At 37.0% G+C, this 25,902-nt stretch overlaps 2 protein-coding genes across 6 annotated transcripts; both read right to left on the minus strand.

Annotated features, from left to right (window-relative positions):
• Positions 1-558: 558 nt before the first annotated feature.
• btg4 (B-cell translocation gene 4) lies at positions 559-5,216 on the minus strand. 2 transcript variants are annotated; one of them, XM_047378981.1, is made up of 4 exons: positions 4,790-5,216; positions 2,791-2,910; positions 1,209-1,470; positions 559-1,046 (listed from the first exon to the last, which is right to left on the minus strand). In XM_047378981.1, exons 1-4 carry the CDS (start codon positions 4,960-4,962, stop codon positions 843-845), a joined length of 759 nt encoding a protein of 252 aa, XP_047234937.1. In that variant the 5' UTR covers positions 4,963-5,216; the 3' UTR covers positions 559-842. The 2 variants fall into 2 exon arrangements, with proteins under 2 accessions (XP_047234937.1, XP_047234936.1); XM_047378980.1 differs by having other exon boundaries at positions 2,791-2,928.
• A 930-nt stretch (positions 5,217-6,146) lies between these two features.
• On the minus strand, positions 6,147-25,902 carry slc25a14 (solute carrier family 25 member 14). Of its 4 annotated transcripts, none has more exons than XM_047378976.1 (9): positions 25,883-25,902; positions 24,995-25,099; positions 23,076-23,214; positions 19,812-19,906; positions 14,471-14,556; positions 14,049-14,144; positions 11,815-11,939; positions 11,500-11,713; positions 6,147-10,351 (listed from the first exon to the last, which is right to left on the minus strand). In XM_047378976.1, exons 2-9 carry the CDS (start codon positions 25,056-25,058, stop codon positions 10,310-10,312), a joined length of 861 nt encoding a protein of 286 aa, XP_047234932.1. In that variant the 5' UTR covers positions 25,059-25,099; positions 25,883-25,902; the 3' UTR covers positions 6,147-10,309. The 4 variants fall into 4 exon arrangements, with proteins under 4 accessions (XP_047234932.1, XP_047234934.1, XP_047234935.1 ...); XM_047378978.1 differs by lacking the exon at positions 25,883-25,902 and adding an exon at positions 25,632-25,814; XM_047378979.1 differs by lacking the exon at positions 25,883-25,902 and adding an exon at positions 23,745-23,884 and having other exon boundaries at positions 24,995-25,111.

A 25,902-nucleotide genomic window follows, 5' to 3' on the forward strand; every position in this document is an offset into this window, starting at 1 on the left:
TCAGTGTAAACATATTTCTGGATGTTAGTTCTGGGAATGAATTCGTTCATTGAAAGCATTTATAAAAAGGAATAAAACTAAATGTATGCTTTTGGTAATATGATTCTATTACAATGGTAAAGTTTCACTAGAAAGTATCCAAATTCAAGTTTAAGGGTTCTTTTCATGTTTAGTTTTTAGACTGTAAATACTGGGATTGTATAAGATGTTATGTTTCTGAATGTGACAAGTGTATAGTTTGATAGAATAACTCTGCACTGCATTCTGTTCAATCTGACCTTTCACTGCTTTCCAACTAAAGGTTGCAGACTTTCTCCTAACTTGGCATCTTACACCATTAATAAAGTAACACATTTTGACAATTTATCAGACTCCGTTTAAGTCATTGCACCTCAGGATATTGTTGTATTCCAAGAGTTAAAGCAACAGGGGAATTTGCAGTGATTGCTGGCTGTTCAAACCAATCAATAACATCAATACCATTACAACCACCCCCCCTCCCCCGGTCATGTCATGCTTCCACACTGGGTTGTTGAACAGATGAGGCTTAAATGAAAATTAAAAAGGTAGCACGAATAAATTTATTTCTTTTCAACGACATTTCATTCTCACTTTATTTACACTTGATTTAATTTCAGTTAAAAGACAAAGAAAATTTGGATTAAAATAGTACAATAATTTTTATAAAAACCTGCTTAAACAGCAATATTTTAAACTACCACTTTAAACCAATTCAAATAAACTCATTTCAAGTTTTAACAAATGTTCTGAAAGAAAGTCTAGTCTTCCATTCAGCTTAAAGGAATCCACTTTGAGTACCAACTGGAAAGGCACAGCCTACTTCAAGACCGAGATTTGCAGACCCAGTGGTACTTGTCAACACGGGGCCCTGTGAAAGTAAATGCGGCCCGGTAGGCTTTAAAGCCTTTCTGGTTGGAGAACTGAGATGGTGGACAGCCAGTAGAGGAAGAGAAAGAATTTCCAGGAAAACCTTTCCTCTTCTCCCTCACCCAGGTCTGAGGAGCTCCTGGAGAGAACTCGCTGAACTGTGAACAAGTGGGGTACAACAGTTACTAGAGTCTAGATCCATATCAAACCCTATTTAAAAGAATTACAAGAAAGGTTAGTAATGTTGAGGCTAAATCTAAAGAAATGAGAGACAACTTAAGAGTTTTGCCGAGCACTGTAGCTTCATGAAATCAACACACCCGGTAAACACTGTTGGGGTTGCTGACAGTTGGGATGGTTTTGGCCTCGAGGCTGGTGGTAGGGCAGGGACCTGATAGACTGCGGAGGCTGCTGTTGCTGCTCATGCTCTTATCCATGACCTCATCTTCTTCATCAGAAGAACTTCCTGACTGGATGTCGAGGCTTGCTCGCTCCACGGCATCATGGATGCGACGGGAAAATTCCCCGTCTCGCCGATTGTCCAACGCTGAGACACAGAATGGAGTGCTATGCTCACCGTACCTTTGGAAGGAAAAGCATAAAACAGACCGAGCCACACCGACTCCTTTCATCATGGAACATGCCATGAATTAAGACAGGCTGAAGCTTCCCCCAGATGTTGCTCGTCATGTTCAAGCTAGTCCAAATTTCTGTTGCCATTTATACAGAAAAGAGGCTGGTCTGACCCCGTCCATTACCTGCTAAGTACACACCTCAGCTTCAGAAATTATACTTTACTTCATTATAAAAAGACAAGTCCTAGTACCAAGTCAGAAAACCAGGGGAATGTCATTATTGTGAGCAGTGACCAGGCGAACCATTAGGTTAGGATAATAGGCCTTTCTCCATGTAACTAAAACACCAAAGGAACATGTTCTTAACTATACAGAGTTGTTTGTGATGGATTAAATGAGGTGCAAAAGCTCAAAAATGCAAATTACAATTGGGGCCTTAAGCAGAATTTGATTGAGGGCCTGACTCAAGAATACCACCACCACAACAGCAGCATTCAAGACAGATTTGGTGGAACCAAAGAGAGGCATATGTTTTTTTTGGCTAAGCTTAAAAGCAATCAGGGATAACTAGCTGTCAATTCCTGAGATTAATCTTGAATTATAATTTTAAACAATTTGTGTTGAGACTGTCAAATCAAGTTTGATAGTATTCTCATTCTTATGTATAAATTTTAGCTCTAAGGACTGTTAAAACTGAGAATTTATGGGAGTCCCCTGAAGGTTTCGGGAAGGCTTGAGAAGTAGCTTAGTTTTCCTTGGTTCAGCTCTGCTCAAGGCAGCTTAGGTTCACTCTGAGGTGACAAAGGAGTAAAGATTTAACACTCAACATAAAGCATGGGAATGGAGAGAAAACAGCTAGCTTAACACAAGGTTTTCCAAACTTCTCAAAGGTTTTTGGCATCCGCAGTTTATTGGAACATAACCGCTACCTTCTACCTTTTTGATTTCGCCAAAAAAAAAAAAAAAAAAATGTAAAAACCCATTTTGTTAACACTAATGGTGTTTAACGTATGTAGAAGGGAATATCACCACCATGCTATTGAGTAACATGCTAACAAGTTTGGTTTCAAAGCGAGGAAAATAATCTAAAACTGATGCTTAAACCCTTTTTTATTCAAAGTAACATCCAAATATCACAAGTAGGATTTGTGGTGCTGATAAGCCAAAGCTTATTCTTATTAGAATCAGAGTTTGGCGTCTAAATTGACAAAAACACATATTCAAAAAGGTCAGTCTTAAGACAGCTGCATTTCATTTGTGAAGTTTTTAACTTGTGACAAAAACTAGTAATTAACCAGCATCACATCTGGCTCTCAGGTAAACAGACCTGCAAGAAACCTCTCCGGGGTCGACCCACACCGTGATCTCGAGGGGTAGGCCCAGATCCTGGTACCGTACGGCGCTCTGCTCACAGGCCTGCTGCAACACTGGGTCCTGGAGCTGAACACTGTTCATACGAAGACATCTGGAACCAGATGGTGAAGACAAAAAAACCTCCCATCTGTCATAAACTAAAAAACTAGGACAGGTTTCTACACTTTGATACACCCGTGACTTTTAAACTTTTCATAACATATCATAAAAAAAGCTCTCCAAGTTTCTATTATGACAGACGAATACTATCAGTTCTGGTCTTGCTGAATAGAAATCCATCACTTCCTTGCCTTTACATCATCTAAATGTTAAACTCTACAATATTTACCTCTAGGACACTATACAGGAGTCAGATTAGCAGGTCTTCTCCTGTAGTTACATGTACTTTGTGGTTGCCGTCTACTTTCTCCTCAAGGAATTCTCAAGTTTCACACTATTAGCTTTTAGTTGTAGCCAAGATTATGCATTTCACTTAACATTTTGGTCAATTCTTCTTTTTAGCGTCACCTCACAGTTGATCTTATGAGCAGCTTCTTTAACTTTGTAAAGTTGATGCCAAAAAGTTGTGATTCACACTAGGGGTTGCAGAACTACCAGCAGTGGCAAAAGTCAGTTTGAGAACAAAGATGGGTCATGTTAAAACAGGCACAGGTTTAGGTTTTCTTCTTCACAAAGTTGGGTCTAAAAGACCAAGACTGTGAAAGATGAAATCAGGGCTCATGTCTTAGATGTAGCAAAATGCAACTGTAGATGAGACTTTTGTGACATTGTGGAAGTAGCTGGGGGTAAAAGCAGTGCTTTAACTGGTAAAAAAAAAAAAAAAAATACTACAAAGAGATACTAAATGAAAAAAAAAAAAATCCCACTTCATTTAAAGTAAATTACCTTTATGTCGCTACATCCCATTATTACAAAATTTGTTCCATTTACTTCCTTAGATTAGGGATACCCCTAATAAGTTTTTCACCATTAAATTCCTTTGTCGCACATATCTTAAGATAGCATACTGTCTAAAGAAACTGCCGTTTTACAAGGCCTGATAAAAAAAAAAAAATGTATAAGTTGAGTACGTTTTATACACAGGCCAAAAAAAATAAAATAAAATTCCAATAAAGAGCACCAAGTTACAGAAGGTCATTTGAGCACATTTCTGACTCACATGACTTTAGAAACCTCTGACCTGATATACATGAGCAAGAAATGAGCTTTTTTGTTCAACCATTTTTCTTAGGACGAACATGCCCCAGGACCAGCTGTTTCACCTTGAAAACAGGTACCAGCCATTACACAGATGATTCCAGCTGTTGTGTTTAGCAGTTTTGCTACCTGCCTGTACTTTCAAAAAATACTTCGGATTTGCAAGCATGTTGACGTATTGAGAATTGCTCGTTAGTTTATTTCACCCTCCAGTTTTAAGTTGAAAGCATAGCTTAAATAAACGTTTCAGGTCACACACACACACACACACACACACATCTCTAATCTCCCTGAAGGTGAACCTTCTGTGGTTTCAGCAGCATTGCACATCTCGATTTTAACTCTCCAGACATTTTCAAAAAGAGTGGATTTAGATTAATCATTAAAACCCCTAAAAATAAAAATGTTTAACATTTGCTTAAAATTTGTTTGAAGAAAAAAAATTAAATCACAATCTTTAGATTATTCCAACATTGTTTAAATGTGAAGGACCTAAATTAGCAGCATAATCAAAGACTTTGTCTCAGGTGACCCAAATGTTAACCCTAACAAATGATCTCATTCAAACTCGTTCAAATAAAATATTTTACTTTTACACAATTTAATATTTATGAAAACATAATTCCTGCCCAAAATTTGAGCCAACACCAAGTAATTTAACAGTAAATTACTTTGATATAAACATCAACTTTGAACCTGTTGTACAACTCCAGCTCTGTCAAACTGAACCCATCATGGGACCACAGATTACTCACCTGTAGGCCTGTCCTTTGGTAGGTGCACTCGGATGCCAATGGTTCTTATAATTCTCAAACAAAACCGAGGTGAGGGCGGCAGCAAAACGCTCCCTGTGGTCATTATCTAGACAGCCGTATCTTTTCACCAGCCGAGTAGTAAAGAACACAGCTGCAGCAATTTCCTCTTTCATGGTTTACACACTCTTTACCTTTGAGCTCACAAACAGAAAACTAAATCCTGTTCAGCTAAATAATAATAAAAAAAAAACAACCTCAGATCATAAAAAAGACTGGTAGGAAGAGCAAACTCTTAAAGTAATAGAAATATTAAATAAACGAGACAGAAAAATTAAGCAAACATATTTGCTGCTGAAATTTCATGAAGTGCTCTGGTTGGACAACTAACTCTAAAACCATAAATCTGTGTTAATTAGGAGGATTAATTAAGAGACTTGGACACTAAAAAAGCTTTGCCACCTTCTGCTTTACGTTGTTTATTGAAAACACATCTCACCTGGGTGACAACTTGGCACACCTGAATCTGGTTGGTTTGATGACCTCAACAAGCGTCAAAATGATGCCTTCAATGCATCATTTAGTGCTGAACTGTTGCAGCCTAAAAAAACATCTGGGAAATATCCACAGGGGATTACCAGTAATGAGGAATAAGTACAAAATACAAATAAGGAAAATAAAGGGGAGAGATCAGTTTATTCACATTTTGTGTTTGTGCTAAAATAACTTTTTCCAGCTTAAATGAAATCCCTAAAAATACAATGTATACATCACTGTGGAGGAATTTTGGCCATCTGGTTTTTGCAGAATTTTTTTTAATTCAGTCACATAGGAGGTTTTTCATGCATGAACTGCCTGTTCAAAGGTGCCCCACAGCATCTAGACTTTGGGATCTTTCAGCCTACTTCCTGTTGACAGACAGCTTCTGTTTGAGTAAATTCTTGATTCTACAGGTCAGACAGTAAACAGGTCTGGGTGTGGCAAGTAAACTGAACCATACTTTTGTGGTAAATCCCAATTAATTGTTGACTTAACAAGCGGTGGGCGAATATTATCTAACCTGGTTGGTTTTTTTCCTTAATTAAAATCATCATTTTGAAAACTTTAATTTTCTTTTCCAGATATAACCACTGATTTGATGATCTGCAACATTTATATTTGGAAAAAAAGGAATAAATCTATGAGGGCTTTTACTTTCCTGCAGTACTGTAAAACCCAAATGTGAATATCCAGCTGCAAGAACCAAAACTTACTGCTGTTATTTTGTGCTTCTGAAAGCTATTTTAGTGCTGCTGCTTTTCTCACTTTGCAAAATCAAAAATATACAAGTTTGTTTATGGAATAAATCATACATACACAATCAGAGCAAGTCATTTATTTGAGTGAGCAGTAAATATATATATATATATATATAAAATCAAACCATTATGCCAGAAAAAGGTTCACATAAAAGCTTTAACATCAACATTCATCAAGTGAGAAGAATAAAGATAGCAATGATAGAATCTGAGCAAATAATCATTGGCAGTGAACTATTTACTGTAGTTTTTTTATCCAATCAGATTGATTTCTTAGTTTATTATGTCCTCTGTTAAATAATTCAAACATCAGAAGGAAACTGTTAACCAAAGCCTCAGCAGGTAGGCAAGAAAAACACAAGCATTGTTTAATGCACTGGTTTGCAGAGTTTTTCTCCAAGCAGAAATGAAATGCTTTAAATCCAACAATAACTAATCAGTTGGTATATTTCCAAATAGATTAATGCGACAGTACTGACATTTTAATCTGTATGAGTTGGAAGACACACGTCAGTAGGGAAACTAGGTGTTGAGATTTTAAAATATTCTCCCAATTCTTCCAAAATCAAACTTAAAAAAAAAACACAAGCCATATAACAGCCGCAAAAAATGGGACAAAAAAAACTATTTTCACACATTTCCATTAAAAAGGTGAATTCACAGATATATAACCAGTTAATAATAAAAACAAAGCTTGTTTGTTTTATTACATAACTGTCCCCACACAATAGGCTTTCATCAGGCTTCACAAAGCAGATAGTAAAACTCAAGTATTTTCAGAGAGATAATATCCAAGTGCATTTAAAAAAAAAACATTCAAAGGAGAACAAAGTTGATGAAAAGCTGCAAATTTTCCCAAAATCACATAAATGTAAGGTTAAACCTATTCTGTTCAGGACTTTGCAACAGCTAAATCATCAAGATGCGTTCAGAAGTGGAAAACCTTTCTGACATCTAGTGGTCAGGTTTTGTAAATACAACTATCTTTAACTTCCTGAGAGTTTCCAGACATTTAGAGAGAAAACATCCAGGTTAACCAAGTAGGAATGTTGGGATAACAATTGTATCCAGATGTGTGATAAGACCCATCCACTAGGATTTAAACTTCTGATCACTGAATAGTGCAGGTATGTCGATGTATGCAAACTGTTTTTATTGCACAAGTTCAGATGCTGAAATATCCAACTTTTGATTTTACCAAGCAAACTTGGACCATTTGCTAAACTCTGAGCAAAAAGCATGCCACAGACTAAACATCAAGATCTCATAGTGATCAGCTTTTAAAAAAGTGACATAATACAGGAGAAGCTCATTAAATCACAATATAATCAAAAGCTTAAACAGTGAAACTCAACTTTAAATAGATCTTTACACACAGAGTGGTATAATTTAGGGTTCGGTTTGTTTATTTTAATGAATATGGCTAAAATGCATTATCTCAGAAAATGTGAATATTGCATAAGACTAAGAAATAATAAATTGAACAGAGAGATGTTTTGTCATGACCATGTTATGGCCAACACAATCACAGGGAAGACTACTGTCTGTAAGACGCCCTCTACTAGGGAACTGAACTAACTGCTTGATCACGTTCTTATTCAGTGAAATGTGACTCTACTCAGTCCAGTAAATCAATGGACCAAACAGGACGCTTTCAGCTAAAAATATGCCCAAAATATAATTATTCCCCATCGTGATTTTAGAAACAGGGAACATTTTGACCTCTCAGTTTATTTAACAGTGAGCTGGGAGTAAATCCCCTGCTGCATATTTAAGGAACAGTCTCTCCAAATGACATTACATTTGACAAGAACCAAATATTGGAGATTGATTTAACTTTTTTGTTTTTTTCCATTAGAATATTTTTAACTTATTTCCAGTCAGGCATCACAACGTTTTTCATTTACATTTACAAGATTGTGCAAAGGTGCTAGTAGCTACATGCTGTGATTTATGAGAGATTATTTGAAATGCTTTGAATAAATCTGTTTTCCCATCTCATGCAACAAAGACATAGTGACCAGTACTGTTAACGTTTTTTGAACAGATTTTTTCTGGACATAAAGATTTACACTAATTGCTGATACCTGAAATGTGGCCATCAGAAACGAAGAAAACCAGTTGGTTTTCTTCGTTTAACAAGAATCCATGAGTTCTCCTATATGCTGATGACAACCTTCTTAACATCTGACCTGTGTTGCTCATTGTAGCTTGCTTTAAACACAAAACCAAAGTGACTTTAAGGTGCATCTTTGTTTTGGTGTAAAACAAACAAATTGTTGGCGATGTTGGAACTCTGTTGGATATTACAAAATTTCCCGTATCATCTGAGTGATAAAGAAAAAAACACTAAAAGAACTAAAGAAGTGATTTGTCTGTGCATCAACAGATAAAACAGAGACTTTGTTTACATTCTCTTCATTTTGAAACAACCAATCACAATGCTCCCCTTTCATCTCTGCATTGTTACAGCAGTATACATTCAACAACCTTTCAGATTTTCAGAGGCAGACTAAACCACTAACACAGAAAGTGAGGATCTTATTCTAAATGGGAATTTATGGTGGGAATTTAATAAAATATTGCATAAAAGGCCTCATCCTGAAAAACTTTCACTCCATACCTCAAAGAAATCAAACTGTGAGAAAAGCTAGAGGGGCAACTTATTCTCATCTGAAAAAAATAAAATAAACAATTGCAACAATTTATTTTTCAAGTTACGTTTCTTCCAGGAATAATTTTCAGAAGTTGAATAAAAATTTCAGTGTCATTTCTCTGGTTTATGGTTTTTGCTACAAAGTAGAACAACTGATTTAACGTCCTGATTTAAAGTACTTCAAACCATGGGAACAGTGTAAAATATACCTTTTATTGGTTACTGGCCCGTGCCTAAAATGTCCACAGACCCAAGATGATTTCTAGACATAAAACCTAACAAACGTCCTGCTTTAAACATACCTCATGTTTAAGGAAAATACACATCTCTAGCTTTTAAAACACCTGACCTTTAAACATGTTTGGTGATGCAGATAACAAATATTAAGATGTAATGTATTTGGACCTTTACAAATAAGCCAGTTTAAAATTAAATTTGGTCTTCTCAACATAAGCAAAGTTTCCAGAACGTTATTTTGATGTCTTGTAACCGAGCCTGAAAGAATCACAGTTTGGCACAAAGAAGAAGGTGACTGGACGCAAAGCTTTGAATGTACAGCCGATTTACAGGAAGAACATCCATCTCCAACGGGTCAATCAGTCTGCTCTGACTTTTACATTATTTAATGTAACAGGACAGAAATGCTAGCGCTCTGATTACAACCCTTTTCCCGTGGCTATCTTACAACAGAGATGAATAAAGTTAAACGAATACGTGATACTGAGGCAAAATAAGAAAAACTAACTTATAAAACTTCATGAAATGAACAGCTCTTTAAAATAAAGTATAAATATATGAAATAAAGGAAATGTGCCACTTTTTTCTCTTTGGTTCAGAGCACGACAGTTTCTTTTCCAAAAGGTTCCTAAAATGGCTTCAGGAATAAATATATTCCTATAGATGGATTTTCTAACTCAAACACCCAACCTGTAACATTTTTTACACATTAAAACTGAGATGTTTTCATGTTCGTCATTAACTCCTTTCAGCTAGGAAATTTGCTTTACCTCCAGCCCTGTAACGGTCATTTGTTCCATTAATCAGTTATGTTTCTATATTACATTAAGCACCTTGGCTCTAAAACCTGTTCTTTTCCATTAGCCATGTGCAGTCATATCAGATCATGTATTCCATGACATTCCAGTATTCGTAGACTCATCTTATGATGTTGGATACATAAAAGAACATTTAGTTCAATAGATAAATATACATAAACCTGTAGGAATCCTGAGCACACGATTAGGACCCTAATCTGTTTGGGTTTTAATAATTTGCTTAGCTATACAAGACTCTAGTGACCTATTTGATTAAATCTCCATTATTCATCAGCTCTCCAAACACTTAGCTGCCCGAGGAGTGTCCAATGTGATGGAGTTAAATTAAAATGGTATGAAAAAAGAAACATTAAAAACAAAGGTTTATGTGAGTGCAGGCAGACTGTGAAGTTCCTTCTTATTTACAGAGATCGGGAGCTTGCTGGTGCACATAAACTCTGGCTCTGCTGTGTTCAAACTCCACTTATCTCTGATAAGGTCCAGCAGACCAGCGCAGTCCCACATCCTGCCCGTTTTAAAACGGGAGCTTCTTCAGCTGCTCAAACGTGATGAAGAACTGGAATGTTGTTGAGGAAAAGCTCAAGAGTTTACATAAAGGAGAAGCTTACAGGAATTTAGACAATGACACTTCATTTTGCCCTTCATTTTATTAGCAAAGAGAAGATTGGTATTCAAACACAAGCAGGGAGTTACATAACCTGGACTGAGAGGGACTAAGTAAGGTGGTGGATCTGTGATGCTGTGGGCTTATTTCTCCTGGACCTTCTAAGAGTGCATGGCATTAACAAGTTTTCCAACATTTAACCCTCTGCAGTCCATTATCACGATCATATTAAAGTCACTTTGAGTGGTGCTGTCAACTTCATGGAAATTTTGATTTTAAACTCCCAGTTTTTGTTCGACATCTTGTAAAATTAAAGATATGACAATTTTCTACGTTTATTTTATTATTTTTTTTGAAAGAGTCACAGCTGAAAAGATAAAAAAAGCCAATAAAGTAAGGTTTTCAGGGAAATATCTGCATGCAGTATTACAATACTTTATAATTTTACATATTTATGCTCATATTCACACCCGTTTATTTTTAAAGTTGCAAAACATTTTGCATTTTTTTGTTTTTTATCACAATCAATAGTATATTATTCCATTTTTACTAAATGGGTTAAATTGAAAATGTATTTATCTGCAGAAACTGTGCTAAAAAAGTCTCAGAACAATCTATAGTTTGTAAAAGAGAAATAGTCAAAGATCCTTCTTTAGGAATGCAATAACGGTGCAAAAAGTGCTCCTGGAAAATTATAATTATCTCTTAAAGTGGGGGTTACCTTCCCCACTGAATACGTGTTTTTAAAGCAAAGGTTACATTTTTTCTAAATTATTCAGATGAATTTATTTCAACCCTACTGATGTTCTGTTTGTTGCTCAGCAGAAAGCCAAACTGCAGGAGGTGTTAGCGGGTAGCTGAGATCTCATCACAGTGGTTGGGTGTTAACTATCGTGCTTTACTCTGTGCACTTCTATCCTTTCATGTGAGTTAAACAACCTAAACCTTTTGTAAACAGAAGTAACAAAAGAGACAACGTTCTAGTTTAAAACATAGTCTACAGATGGAGTATTGCAAACATACTTTAGACAAGTTTCCCACATACAAGACACTTGATTTTTCTGGAGAAATTTGTTTTTTCAAGTGTTGTTAAAGGATACAATGATATTCCAAGGCCCCAGTCGCAGCCAGTTTGGCCAAAATCCCTTATATAGAGCAAAGAAGCCCTCATTCTTCCATGTCTGCATCACTCCATCCAGTGTTCCTTTGTACATGGGGCTTCCAGACAAACACCGTTGGTTCATCATACGGGTCCGGACCACATCCACAGGATTGGAGGCCAGTGCCCCGGCCAGCCCGCAGGTAAAACTGGAACTGTAAACAAGAACAAGAACTGTGTGAACAACAAAAAACATGTTGAAAGTAATTAATACACACAAAAACAAACAAAACATTGCTATCAAGAAGGGACTGACATGAAATGTGTTGAAATGGTGTCTCCCATGAGGCCAGAGCGAAGGAGGTGCTTCTTTGTAATATCATAGACAGGAAGTTCCACTCCGACCACAATGGCTGCCCGCTGTGCAGTGGGGATCACACCCTGAAGAAGAACCACAACAAGTGTGACAGTGGCCTTATCACAGAACAACCCTTAGTCCTGCAGCTAACAGTTTGGTAAATCTTCAATAGTGGTCAATATTAAAAAAAAATATTTCTATGTTTGAAAATCAAAACAACTAAAGACCAAAATTTCAAGTCAAAATCTTTTCTTCCTCTTCTTTAGGCCTGGGATTTGAATTTTGTTCTATGTATAGTTATGAATGCCATACACGTCATGTCTTACAATAAACGTATTCATACATCTTCAACTTCTTTTTGTTTTCTTGTTAAAACCACAAACTTAAAATGGCCCCACAGACTCAATCCTTTGCTGAACTCCATCAACATTTGCAAGTCTTACCAGCCTGGCACACAAAGACTGACGGTTTTGGACTTTCTCTTGTTCATGCTAACAAATGATTCTAGTTCAGGCTGGATGTTTAAGGTTGATTTCCTGCTGGAAGGTAACCCTCAACCCAGTCTCAAATCCTATGCAGCTTCTAACAGGTTCCCTTCTAGCATTGATCAGTTTACCATACTTCCATCAACTCTGACCAGCTTCACTGGTCCTGATGAAGAAAGAGCATTCATATAGCATGATGCTGCCACCACCATGTTAGACTATATAGGTGATGCATTCAGGGTGATGAGCAGTGTGATTTTTCTGCCACACCTGATGTTTTGCAGATAGTAAAAGTTATATGTGTCCTCATTAGACCTGAGCACCTTCCTCCACATCTTTTCTGTGTCCTCTACATGGCTTGTGGCTAACTGCAAACAGGACTTCTTATGGCTTTCTTCTTCTATAAAGGCAATATTTTTAGATTGCAAGACAAATAGTTGTGCTGCCAACAGATTCTCCCACCGCAGTGAGAATCTCTGCAGCTCCTCCAGAGTAACCGGGGTCCCTTGCACACCTCTCTAATTATTGCTGTTCTTGTTCAGGTTGACAGTTTAGGTGGCTGGTCGTGTCTTAGTAGGTTTACAGTTGTGTCAAACTCTATTGGGAAACCCTTCTTTCCAGAAGAGATTCTGAAAGATTCTGGAGGGATGCTTTATACTGAGCCTCCTTTTCACAAAGACAGACTGTGCTTACTTTTTAGGTGAGTACTGATTCAGGGAACTAGATTTAAAGAGTGATGGGAATAGCTGCGTTAAAATAAACGGCGTTATATTTTTCAGCAACGAATAATCAAACTAATTACTTTTTCCATCGTTACAACGCTGTTACGGACAATTAAATGGGGCGCGTTATAAACTAAAGCTACTCATTGAAGCTCTTGTCATCTGTCGTGGCTCACAGCCACAGGAGCTTAGTTTTTTTTCTTTGGTGAAGGGAGGAATGAGGGGCAAAACAATCGCATAAGTGATGATGATTGGCTAAGGTTGAGTAAGCTTTCATGGTAAGCCAATCAGAGGCAGTGTTCAGTTTACACACAAACCACAAACGCACACATTAGCCCTTCTCAGACAAGCTAGCAGATGTAAGCTGCAACAACGGTGGGTCTGGAGGGAAAGATTGTGTTTTGAAAGTGGAAGTACAGACACTACTTTATTCTCCTTGAGGTAAAAAGGAAGAACGTACATGTGAAGTCAATATTAAAGGTTCGGTGTAAGTACTTGTCTATGTAATTCCACTTTATGGAACTGGCTTGTGAAACCTTAGAAACACATCGCAATTCATAGACATATTTACACTATTTGCAGTTTCTAAAAAAGTAACAATAGTTACTTTAACTGTTAACTAGTTACTTTTACAGTGGAGTAACTCAGTTACTAACCAAGTTACTTTTTGGGAGAAGTAACTAGTAACTGTAAGTAATTGCTTTTTTAAAGTGACATGCCCAATACTGCATTAGAGTGAAGAAGTCTAAATACAAAAGCATGCCACACATTCAAGATTTTTATGTGTCAGGAAATTATGGACAACTTTTACTGTAATGTGACAAATTGTGAAAAAACAAGAAGTATGAATACTTGAGCGGTGCTCCACCCTGTGCAACACTGCCCTCTGACCTGCCCAGTCATCTCTGGACCCAATAAAAAGGTCCACAACGGTATTCATCCAAACACAATGGCCACAGTGGAGTCAGAACAGTCCAGAACTCACTCTCCACAGCCCTCTAGTGCCCTCGGTTTGGTAGATGTTGATGAAGTTGGACATCATGCTGCCTTGTAACAGGCTGCCCTGTGCTTGCATTCTGATCTGGAATGAAAATAATAAAAAGTTAGTATTCCCTTCAATAATTCTCATACATGTATATTTAAAAACTACCATTGCTATAGCCACTGCCCAGGTGACTGCACAGCAGAAATAACTGAGACTTATTAGCTACCAGCTGTAATAACCGACTTACTGAGAAATGGTGTTCATTTTTTTCTTATTAGGTACTACATACTGACATGATCTGCCTGAATGCAACATCCTTGGAAGTCAACACCAACGTGCATCCATGCCAGCTTACCAACAAAGCACTGCTTCTATGTGTCGGCTCACAGATACATCAGATTAACGTTGACATTAACTATCACCTTGAGGACATCAGTGGGGTTGGCCATCATGGAGGACATCACTCCGGATATGACCCCACAGAAGACGTTGATGATCAGTGTCTCATCTGTGAAGCAGAGACACACAGTGTCATTGCTGGTATTCAGATGTTTAAACATTTACACAAGTCTCAGTAGAAATATTCATGTTTTTTTTATTTAGACAACATAACCACGGTCAAGTATAAAAATGTATTTGCTATTTGGAGCCCTTAACATATACAAAAACAGATCTATCAACTGATCTGTACCAAATTTAATATTATTGATCTCAATCCCACACATAAAAATTATTTAGTCAAATATTTGGTGGGCATGGCCTAATTCCTCCACAATGCCGCCTAGAAGCAATACAACAAACAGCCCCAAGAAATGCTTTGACTCAGGATTATGAAATTTGATAAAAAATATGTAATTTCCCAAGACTTACCAAAGACTTGGTGCCATAATCCAAACCCCACTGGAAGACGGCCATTTTGGATCAAAGCCGCCATTTTGTCTCTTTTACACATGTCGCATGTGAGTTAACGCCTCCAACAGCTTTTAACTTACAGACTTTAAAATGAGTCAGTATAGTCTTACGGCATTGGACATCATATGTTATAAAAAGTTTTTGCTGCATGTGGGCGTGGCCAAGCCTCAAAATGAGCCTTCTCACCTTACAAGATGAAGGTGTAATAACTTTCACATACAAGGTTGAAACTGTACCAAACTTTGTGTTTGTCATCATAAACCAGCTCTCAACACATTTATCAGCTCAATTTCTGACATCACTTTAGATCCACCCGCTTACAACAGGAAGTCACACGTTTTACTGGTGGATGTCCTACTTTTACAATCAGATTTTTACATGTTTCAAGTAGTGTCTTCTGACACAGAACAAGGTGATGTTGAATCCTACTGGCGAATTTCGATATCTCGCCTTTTGGATACAGTTAGCTCTAAATCACACACGATCCGATTAGCTCCAAACTGGATATCAATGAGCCCTGCGATGTACTGGCGACCTGTCCAGGGTGTACCATGCCTCTCGCCCGTAGTCTGCTGGAGATAGGCACCAGCACCCCTGTGACCCTGTATGGAAGAATGAAAATGGATGCAGCGATGTTTGTCAACCTACAAACAGCACAATTGGATTACAATGGAATTTGAATCTAATGCACACCCAAGAATATTTTAAACAGATACATTTCCCTGATGCATTATCAGATCCACATTCATTTTGTGTGTTGTGCTACCTCATGGACCATGGATCATGGACGGATGGATGTTAATAGCCTTTTGAAGGTCTTATAAATGCATGGTTATAGATTCTCTAAGGAATACACAGGTAGACTGATATTTTCCTAAGGTTAGTTGTGCTATTTGCGAATACAAGATACTAATAAAGACAATTTAAAACCTTAATTCCATTATCATTTTGTCTTTGTTTTAAAACAGCAAAGCTGTGTTGGAGACTGAGTGCTCTCAGACGCATGCAGTGTGATGTCTCTGCTCTTTTAAAAAATAAATGGCCAAATAATGGCAACTCACAGAAGGGAGATACTTTGAACGCTGTTTTCATACATGCTTACCTTACTGTTCTTATAAACAAACCTGAATCAACTGTAATAGAGACTGTAGAAAAACCAGTGGAAATTGGCCACAACATTGCATCTTTAGACATAACATCTATAATTAGAAATAAAATTCTGATTAATTCTAGTTTAAGACTGTTTGGAGGCCTCCACATAAGGATAAAACAGCCCATTTACTGAACAGATTGTGAATAAACAGTTTATCAGTCTTAACAGGCAGAGGATGTTATCAGTAGTAGTCAGCTCAGAGGCATTTCAACCCTTTTGCCAATTCATCTATTGTGGCTCCTAATAACTGTCTAAAGATGATATAGAACCAACGCGTGTTTTAAACGGCAATAAGAAAAAGCGTCGTGCAATAGCTGCATAGAATTTTATCAGCAGAATGGTACTAATAATAAAAAGGCCTTTCTGTCCACTGGATTCATGCTGTACTTTTATATACTTTCATTATTTTAAATAACTTGTCTAGGAATAGAAAAAATTAAACATTTTTGTTGGACCCAAAGACCAAACAAAACTAGATGAAATTATGACTTGTAAACTTCACCACAACAAAAAAAAAAAACAAATATTATAGAAGTTCTCTATAAAATCTGAAAAGTTTGGTTTTTTTGAAGGCTCATGTAAACTTTGCAGTTTCTGAAAGAGTTTGTCTGGTGTGAGCAAGGCCAAAAATGACTCTTTTGACTGAAGGTTTGTGACCCCCTTGTTTTAAAGTGACAAAAATAAAGATTTGTTTTTATAATACCAATAAAAAAAAGCAATCCTGCAACTCATTCTGCTCTAAAGTAGAACACGGTTAGAGGCGAAGGAAGGAGAAAAGTACAGATCTCAGACTAAAGAGTTTATTTAGATGCTGCTTCAATAATTTAGTGCCTATTTCTTCCTTGAAATAGCGAGTAGACACAAAAACAGATCCAGGGCTATCAGTGGTCCAATTATTGTTTGGGTCCTTCATTACCTGCTTCGACAGATCCTCAGCCATGTACATTCCAGCATTGCAGACATACAGGTCCTTCTCAAAATATTAGCATATTGTGATGAAGTTCATTATTTTCCATAATGTAATGATGAAAATGTAACATTCATATATTTTAGATTCATTGCACACTAACTGAAATATTTCAGGTCTTTTATTGTCTTAATACGGATGATTTTGGCATACAGCTCATGAAAACCCAAAATTCCTATCTCACAAAATTAGCATATCATTAAAAGGGTCTCTAAACGAGCTATGAACCTAATCATCTGAATCAATGAGTTAACTCTAAACACCTGCAAAAGATTCCTGAGGCCTTTAAAACTCCCAGCCTGGTTCATCACTCAAAACCCCAATCATGGGTAAGACTGCCGACCTCACTGCTGTCCAGAAGGCCACTATTGACACCCTCAAGCAAGAGGGTAAGACACAGAAAGAAATTTCTGAATGAATAGGCTGTTCCCAGAGTGCTGTATCAAGGCACCTCAGTGGGAAGTCTGTGGGAAGGAAAAAGTGTGGCAGAAAACGCTGCACAACGAGATCTGTGGGATATTGTGAAGAGAACGTTGAGAGACTCAAGACCCAACACTCTGGATGAGCTAAAGGCCGCTATCGAAGCATCCTGGGCCTCCATAAGACCTCAGCAGTGCCACAGGCTGATTGCCTCCATGCCACGCCTCATTGAAGCAGTCATTTCTGCCAAAGGATTCCTGACCAAGTATTGAATGCATAACTGTACATGATTATTTGAAGGTTGACGTTTATTGTATTAAAAACACTTTTCTTTTATTGGTCGGATGAAATATGCTAATTTTGTGAGATAGGAATTTTGGGTTTTCATGAGCTGTATGCCAAAATCATCCGTATTAAGACAATAAAAGACCTGAAATATTTCAGTTAGTGTGCAATGAATCTAAAATATATGAATGTTAAATTTTCATCATGACATTATGGAAAATAATGAACTTTATCACAATATGTTCATATTTTGAGAAGGACCTGTATTCAGTCATCAAGTGTCAGAGGAGGTTTGGGTACTTAGGTGAGACCAGTTATACAAAACAAAATGAGTACAGGCCAACAAGGCCAAATAGTTTTATTCAACTTTTCCTTTTTGCTTTAGACTCAGGAAAATCACGTCATTAAAACGGGGATAAAAAGTGAAGTGAATGAAGATTACATTTTAAATAATTGCTTGGAGCTGAATACATGAATGCATTACTGTTGTTGTAGCGCTGCAGTGTTTCCACAGATCTCCAGGAACTTTACTCGGAAACTGAACTGCAGCCTACGATGATAAAGAGACACGGGGGAGGAGGGAATGTTGTTGGCAACTGCAGGTAGTGGTGACAGATAAAGAAGGAACCAGTCAGGAGGATAAAGTCATTTAATGAAGCAATCAGAGAGGGAAAAAAAAACAAAGAGCGGCCATAAACATCCTGAGTGTCTGAAAAACATTGTGGCGCCGCTTATTTACGGCTAAGTGAAGCTGAAAGTAATTTGGATGTCAACTGAAGTCACTTTATCTGGAGATAAAGCAATAACTCAAGTACCTCAATCTCTTTATCCAAGCTTCAAAATTATAATACGTTTTTATTCTAACTCTTCCGAACATAATGCCCATCTGTGGCTAAAAGATGTCAGTCTTTCACTGAAATTAGTAAATTTATTGTTTAAAAATATCTAATCTTGGAAAAAAAAGCACATCACACCTTTGATTATTACTGCACTTCCTTTCTTTTAATACATTTCCTAGAAAACCTCTTTCTGGAACTTGTTTCAATCTTATTTAACTTGTAAATTACTGCAGGCAGGTTAATATGCTGACAATGCTCCAAGTAAAACAAAATAGTCTTAAAAGTCAACCCCATTCCTTCTTTATTTAAAGTTTACTGCTTTGCTGCTGCTGAGAATAGATCTATTAAGCAGGGCTGTAACCCTACATTAGGCTCATAACACACGATTTCAAACTAAACCAAAAAGCTAAGAACCTTTTTCAGTTTATTGCAAATATAGCAAATTTATTTATTATTTAAATTTATTATGTAAAAGAGAGTAAATTAACTTTTAAAGACTCTAATTGTTGTAGAATACCAGGTTTGAGATCCCATTTCTTTTCTTTTTTTTCCCGTTTCTTTTACACCTTAATATTTCTGATCAAACTAACTTTAATATAAGACAAGATAACCATAAAAATGCAGTTTTTAAATGATGACTGAATTTATTAATGGGAAAAAGGCTTTTAACCTAATAACTGGCATTTGTACCAACTGGATATGAGTCTTTTACATCCCTGTGGAGGAATTTTGATTTACTCTTCTTTGCAGAATTGTTGAAATTCAGCCACATTGGAAGGGTTTCCTGCATGAATGACCTGTTTAGCACCACACATCTGAATTGGATGCAAGTCCAGACTTTGACTAGGCCACTACTATGAGCCATTTTGAGGTGGACTTGCTGGGTGTGCTTTGGATCATTGTCCTGCTGGTTAACCCAGGTGTGCTTTAACTCAAGGTTACAAGCTGATGGCCAGACATTCACCTTCAGAATTTCCTGCTAGAGATCAGAATTCATGGTTCCATCCATTACGGCCAGTCATCAATGTCTTGAATAAGCACTACAGTTCCAGACCATCACATTACCACCGCTATGTTTACTACTACTACTACTACTACTACTACTACTACAACAGGTATGATGATTTGTTTTCTGAAATGTGTTAGTTTTTTAGCAGGACATCAAAGGCAGTAATAGCGACACTTACCTTCTGGACGACTGACGAATAGCCTCTTCAGAGAGTTGTACGTTCCTATTTTGATTGTGCCGTATGAAGCTTGTCTCAGAAGCGCCGGTGAAATCCTGTGCAGAGTGGTAAAATTACTTCGATGAGGTCTACACTCAAGCAAGTGAAATACGTCAATCTAACTGAAACATTTGCATTAGGATCACCTTTGAAATAGCCAAGAATAAAAGACTGCAACATACAGACTAATCAAACCTGACCTGAAGCATTTTGCACTGATAACAGAAAATTCAAAATAAGGCAGCGCAACACCTGCGTCGAACATTAATGTTGACTAAGATTAATTTACAATTTCCACACTCTTCTCTTTCTATCACATCATCACACTGTTTCCACCATTCTCTGAGCTTTAGCATCTCTGTCATTAAAATCTACAAGACGTTTGGACTTTAAGGACACTGAAAGTTCATCCAGTTGGTCAAATGTATTATTTGCATGAATTAATGAATGGCACTTCAAATGTAAGACTCTTATTGAAGACATAGCCATGGAGATGACAACTTTGACCTGACGTATCCTGCAGCTCTGTGTTGGGACCCAGCCATGGGTACAAAATGAAAGGAGTTACGCCTCTTTGCTGGCAATCAGACATAACTCTTCAAACTGGATCCAAGAGTGTCATACGATCAGGCGATCATATGCACTACATTAAGTAGGAATGAATTGCTGTTTGTGTATCCGGTATTCATTCATTCATGAACGGGGTAATTAAAGTACAAGCGTGGCTTGACTTTTCTCTCTGAGGTCTACAGAAGCGAACTGTGGTCCAGAGAGTTCCCAGCAGAGACCCTGTCTCTACGACGCCGAGTGGAGAAGTTTTTCCTGGTCTGAAGGAAGGACAACGTGACCGCATCACCGTGGTTACAGCAGTAACGTGCAGTTTGGCCGCCCCGACAGAACGAACCCCCCCCCTCCCCACAGCTACGTAGGTTAGCTGCAAGTTAACCCTTTGTTCACTGTGGATGTTTCTTCAACTTCGTCCCCCTGGACAACTTTCCCTGAGCACGGTTCACGTAAGAGGTTGTGTTTTGGGCAGAGAGAAGTAATTTAGAATGAAATAATCTAAACATTTTTCGTATTATGACGTTTGGTTTATGTTGAAAACACAACCATCTTAGAGCTAGCAGATTATCTGCTCAGCACATGTGCTCAGTTTGTGTGTTCTGTGTTTGGGTTTTTTTTTTTTAAGTTAAGGCAAATTTTATTTAAAGGGTGATTTTAAACACAGAAGATCGACCATAACGCCGTCCGCGCTTATGCATTTTAACCCTTTTATTAACGGTATTTTAAAGGTATGTGTTTGATTCTGATGATAAGCCATCAGCTTCTTTTGTTAGCTTTAACTGCTAACAGCTAAGAACAGGTGCTTGCCTACTAAGAGTCAGCTAAAGGTCATTTACCCAAAAAGGTTGTGTTTTCAATCTAGTAAAATAATATTTAGGGAAATATTATTTTACTAAACTTGATAACTAAACAACACAATTAAGCCCATTTCTCAAACATTTGGTTCTTAATCAAAATAATATTTCTTTAAATATTATTTTAATAAATAAAGGCAGCTAATTAGACACCGTTGAGAATTCATCCAGAAGGTTGATTTTATTCAGCAAATCATTTTTTTAAATATTATTTTATTAAAATAATATTTTATCTGATCTTGCATTGTGAATGGTTGTCTAAATGTTTGCTGATTATTTCCTAAGTTGGTTCCAAGACTTAACTTAACTTCACTTCCAGATTCTTCAAGATAATCCTTGGTTCTCAAACATGAACATTGCATGGTAATGTTGCATCACTCTTTTTGGTCATGATTTCTAATCATCTTTAATCAACTTGTTTATATTGTACATAGTCCATTAGACTTCATTATTCTTTCATTCTGCTTGGTAGTTTAGTTGGATTGTTTTAACATAGTAAAGAGTTTGTTGATTGAAATATGTTTGACTTTGAGTTGACTTATTTTTGTTAAATTCTTGTATTTTAAGAAATTGTGTGAATTTATTCCATATATGTGCAGAGTTTATGCTGTTCAATAATGTCAGAGCTCGTCTCACACCTTTCTATTCTGTCCTAATACCATCGCCTTAATGGGCTGGTATTCACAAGACAACCTTTAACAGACCCATATATTATTTAATAAAATATGAATATTAAATAATATATTCATATTCATAATTACAACATCTGCTTCAGAACACAGTTTCTGATTTGCTTTCTTTGGGGACAAAAAATGTTCCCAAAACATTAAGTCCTCGTCTTGTAACACCCAATATTGTGTAACATCTTTCCTCCAGGGCTGGATGCATTGTAACACCACTACTACAAAGTACAATCAAGAAAAATCTGAATTGGGACTATTTTTACATTCTTTTAAACACTTTGGGTTCTAATATTAGAGGTGCAAATTTTTTCTTGATCGGCTCTGATCCAAGTTTGACGGGTCAAATACTGAATATTATCCCTACTAACTGAACCTTTTACAGTGTATAAATGCATCAGCCAACAGTATGTTATTAGTTTTGTTTTTTTTAGTTTAGTGAAAATATAAATATTAGGGATGTATGGTTTGATGCATAAATGAAGAACATCTTGTAATTCCATCATTTTTTTGTTGAATTCAAAACTACTGCTTCTATTAAACAACCTGCAACACCGTTTTGGTTGGCATGTTTTATAATCCTTAGACAAACAAAGATCAGAGTCTCAGACATTATGGTTCAGATGGAGATGAATTATTCAACACAAACATTCATTGAGATAAAAAAAACAATCTTCTGGAAACGAAGCTGAGAAATCTGAAGAACTGGAATGCTCTGAAATGAATGATTTCCACCATATTCCCAGGTGTCCCGACATCTCTGAACACTACAGAAACCAAGACTTACAGACAAATCTAAAACTAACAGTTTACCAGTTAACTGGATAGGAAAAGCAGTGATGATAATCTACCAGTGACTTTTGAACCTTTATTTAAGCACAATAGAACAGCATTTTTGAGGTTATGTAAGATCTGAACTACTGATACACTATGATACATCATCGAAGGTCTCATTAAACTAATTTCTCACAAATGTAAACAAACATTTTTGTGTTCTCCTCAGAATATATCTGAACCTTAATCCCTCAAAAAATGTTTATTTTGAAGAAGATTATTTGTAACCAAAAAAAACGATGAAGTGGCCAAAAATCAAGAATAGAACATGAGCAGGAATACCCGCAGCGTACCCAGAGTAGAGCGCCCGGATACCCTCCTCCTTGCCGATCCTGAAGAGAGCATGGAACATGCCCTTGTAGCGCACCTCCATGTACTGGGACTGACCCTGGACCTGTAACCGGGTCTTAGTCAGATCGATGGGAAATGTCCCTGAAGATGGAAAATAACAACATAGACTAAAATGAAGCTGAATTTTGAGGAGTGTTGACCCTAAAAAAGCGCAAGCAAGTTACATTAACTTGCAATCTATTAACACCCTTTTAATATTTTACGCCAACTAAAACTAATTTCCCCTAGAAGGAATAATAAAGCTATCTTAATCCTTTTTTTACATTTTGTAGAGTTTTTTTCTCATTTTATCTGAGACCAAGAAAAAAATAGTGCATAATGGTGAAGTGGAAAAGTGCACAGCTTTAAAATGTTTTATAGGTGAAATTCAGAAATTTGTGGCATGCATTTGTTATAACAGTTTCTAGTTTAATACTTTGTAGAACGACATTTGCTGCAGTTACAGCTGCATGTCTTTAGAGGTATGTCTATCAGCTTTGCACATCAAGAAACTGGGATTTTGTTCTTCTTTGCAAAATAGCTTAAACGTAGTTGAGTTTGATTTAGGTAAAACTTTGACTGGTCCATTCTAACACATGTGTGCACTTTGATCTAAACCATTCTTTTGTAACTTTATCTGTATGTTTAGGCTGTTGCTCCACTGGAAGGTGAATTTCTGCCCCAAGTCTTTAGCCCGTTTAAGAAGACGTTTTTTTCCAGCCAGCCCAGTTTTTAGGTCCATCCATCTTTCCATCTACTGGCTTCTCTGTTCCTGCAAAAAAAAAAGCATCTGTACCACATGATGCTGCCACCACGTTTTGCTGTTGGGATTATGAATCTGAGAATATTATTTAATATTAAATAATATTCTCAGATTCATAATCCTAACAGGATGGTGTGCTCAGGGTGATAAGCAGTGTTAGTTTTCTGCCGTAAAGCACTTCGCATGTCTGCTAAAAAGTTTAATAATTGTCATATCTGACCAGAGCAACTACTTCCACGTGTTTTGCTGTGTTCCCTACATGGCTTATGAAAAATTTAAAATTTGACTTATTTTTTATTTTCAGCAATTCGTTTCTTTTTGCCAATCTTTAATTAAGGGAAAACTTGGAGAAGTGCTGCAATAATAGTTGTTCTAATGGGAGCTGAATCCATACATGCCCACTTTTCAGATTTTTGCCTGTAAAACAATTTAAAACAATGTATCATTTACTTTCCACTTCACAGTCATACACAGCTTTGTGCAAAAAGAAAAATCCAATTAACTACAATGAAATTTGTAAATGTAATGTAGAATAATTCGAGGAGTATGGTTACTTTTGCAAGGCACTCTATATTTTGTTTTATATTATATATATATATATATATATATATATATATATATATCTTCTCCAGTCAAATCCCTGCACTTTTTACAACTCTTGTATGCTAATCGGTTTAATCAAATGCTTATTTCTTACCATTTCTAGTCATCCCCACATAACAAGATGCTAGTTTTTATACACACATATTTGTATTAGAGTAATTTCTAGGAATAGCTAGAGCCTAGCTCTGACTAAAACCTGCTGATATTTAAATGAGAGATGCAAATTGAGGCTAACAGCCACTCTGCTGTATCTTTGACTTTGTGAACTGTGCACATCTTCTACTGTCGACACAAGGTTTTTTTCTGGATGGTCTTCAAATCTATTTAGGAGCATCAGTTCCCCTGTGAGACCAGAGTCATCATCACTCTGCAGGTGCTGCTGCAGAATATAACCACAGATTTCATAAGCTGGTAACCATGTATACCTAAATCCTGTACAAATGAGCAATTGTTTTACATTTTACTTCAATCAAAATAGATAAAAGCGAGGTTCTTGTGTTTTGGTGCATCACGTACCGAATTCTGCGACAATCGAGGCCATCCCTCCATAGATGAACGGTTTCCAGTTTAAGTTGGCCATCTCCGAGTCGGCGGCGGCCGCTTCCACCTGCTGCAGCCCCGCTATAAATAAGAAAAAACCCAGACAGAGGTCAACGCAATGCTGCAGCCTCTGACAATACAGCATGTCGACAAACATTGAACTCTAGTGATGCTACAGATCAGAAAGGCTCCTCAGCATCAGCATCCCAGCATACTGCGCCGGAAAGAGACAGCGAACGCTGTCCTAGGAGGTCCTTATCTTTGGTCGTGTTTCTATTGGCTGTGAGCTCAATCAGTCAAGCGGTCCAGCGATTCTATTGGTTGTTTGAGTATAACATGAACGAGAAGGTTGAATGACAGCAAGTATCACGAGCTATTGAATAATAACTGAAATAATCACAACTGAAGTTTTACTTTACTTACTTTTATGTTTTCGAATACAATTTTAAAAAACACAAATGTTTTTCTGAACATTATTTATTACACTGAAGGTTATCTGGAACACAGCTTCAACAGATGGTTGCTAGTGTCAATAGGCTAACGACAATTCAGCTAACACTTCGAGGTTACCGGCTGACAGTTAGGCACCACTTTGAGCCAAAATGTCCCCTACCTGTTGCGTCGAAAAATCCCCAACCCACGGTATTATTTATCTTTGTTTCCCATGGCTCAATGCAATCCCGTGTAGTGACTTTAACACACTGTAAGCAGGAAACTTCTCGTCTATCGTTAGCTTCTTGTGCCAAGGTCTATCGAAACAATACAAACTCGACTTCCGTTTAAACTTCCAAAATAAAACCGTTTTCCGGAAAACAGGAATTGAGCCGATACGAGGCTGATGTATCGAGCCGAGATCTACAGTACCTTCGAGCTGTATTTTCGTC

The sequence above is a fragment of the Girardinichthys multiradiatus genome, chromosome 11 (assembly GCF_021462225.1).
Source record: "Girardinichthys multiradiatus isolate DD_20200921_A chromosome 11, DD_fGirMul_XY1, whole genome shotgun sequence".
NCBI classification, from domain to species: domain Eukaryota; kingdom Metazoa; phylum Chordata; class Actinopteri; order Cyprinodontiformes; family Goodeidae; genus Girardinichthys; species Girardinichthys multiradiatus.

Coding starts and splice junctions, on each gene's coding strand:
- slc25a14 (XM_047378975.1), bottom strand. CDS start 25,175: ATGTTTGTCGACATGCTGTATTGTCAGAGGCTGCAGCATTGCGTTGAC. Junction 23,215..24,994: donor CTCGATTGTCGCAGAATTCG/GTACGTGATGCA, acceptor TTCCATCTTCAG/GGACATTTCCCATCGATCTG. Junction 11,940..14,048: donor GCACTAGAGGGCTGTGGAGA/GTGAGTTCTGGA, acceptor GTTCTTCTTCAG/GGTGTGATCCCCACTGCACA.
- btg4 (XM_047378980.1), bottom strand. CDS start 4,962: ATGAAAGAGGAAATTGCTGCAGCTGTGTTCTTTACTACTCGGCTGGTG. Junction 2,929..4,789: donor ACCAAAGGACAGGCCTACAG/GTGAGTAATCTG, acceptor ATCTGGTTCCAG/ATGTCTTCGTATGAACAGTG. Junction 1,047..1,208: donor ACCCCAACAGTGTTTACCGG/GTGTGTTGATTT, acceptor ACTTGTTCACAG/TTCAGCGAGTTCTCTCCAGG.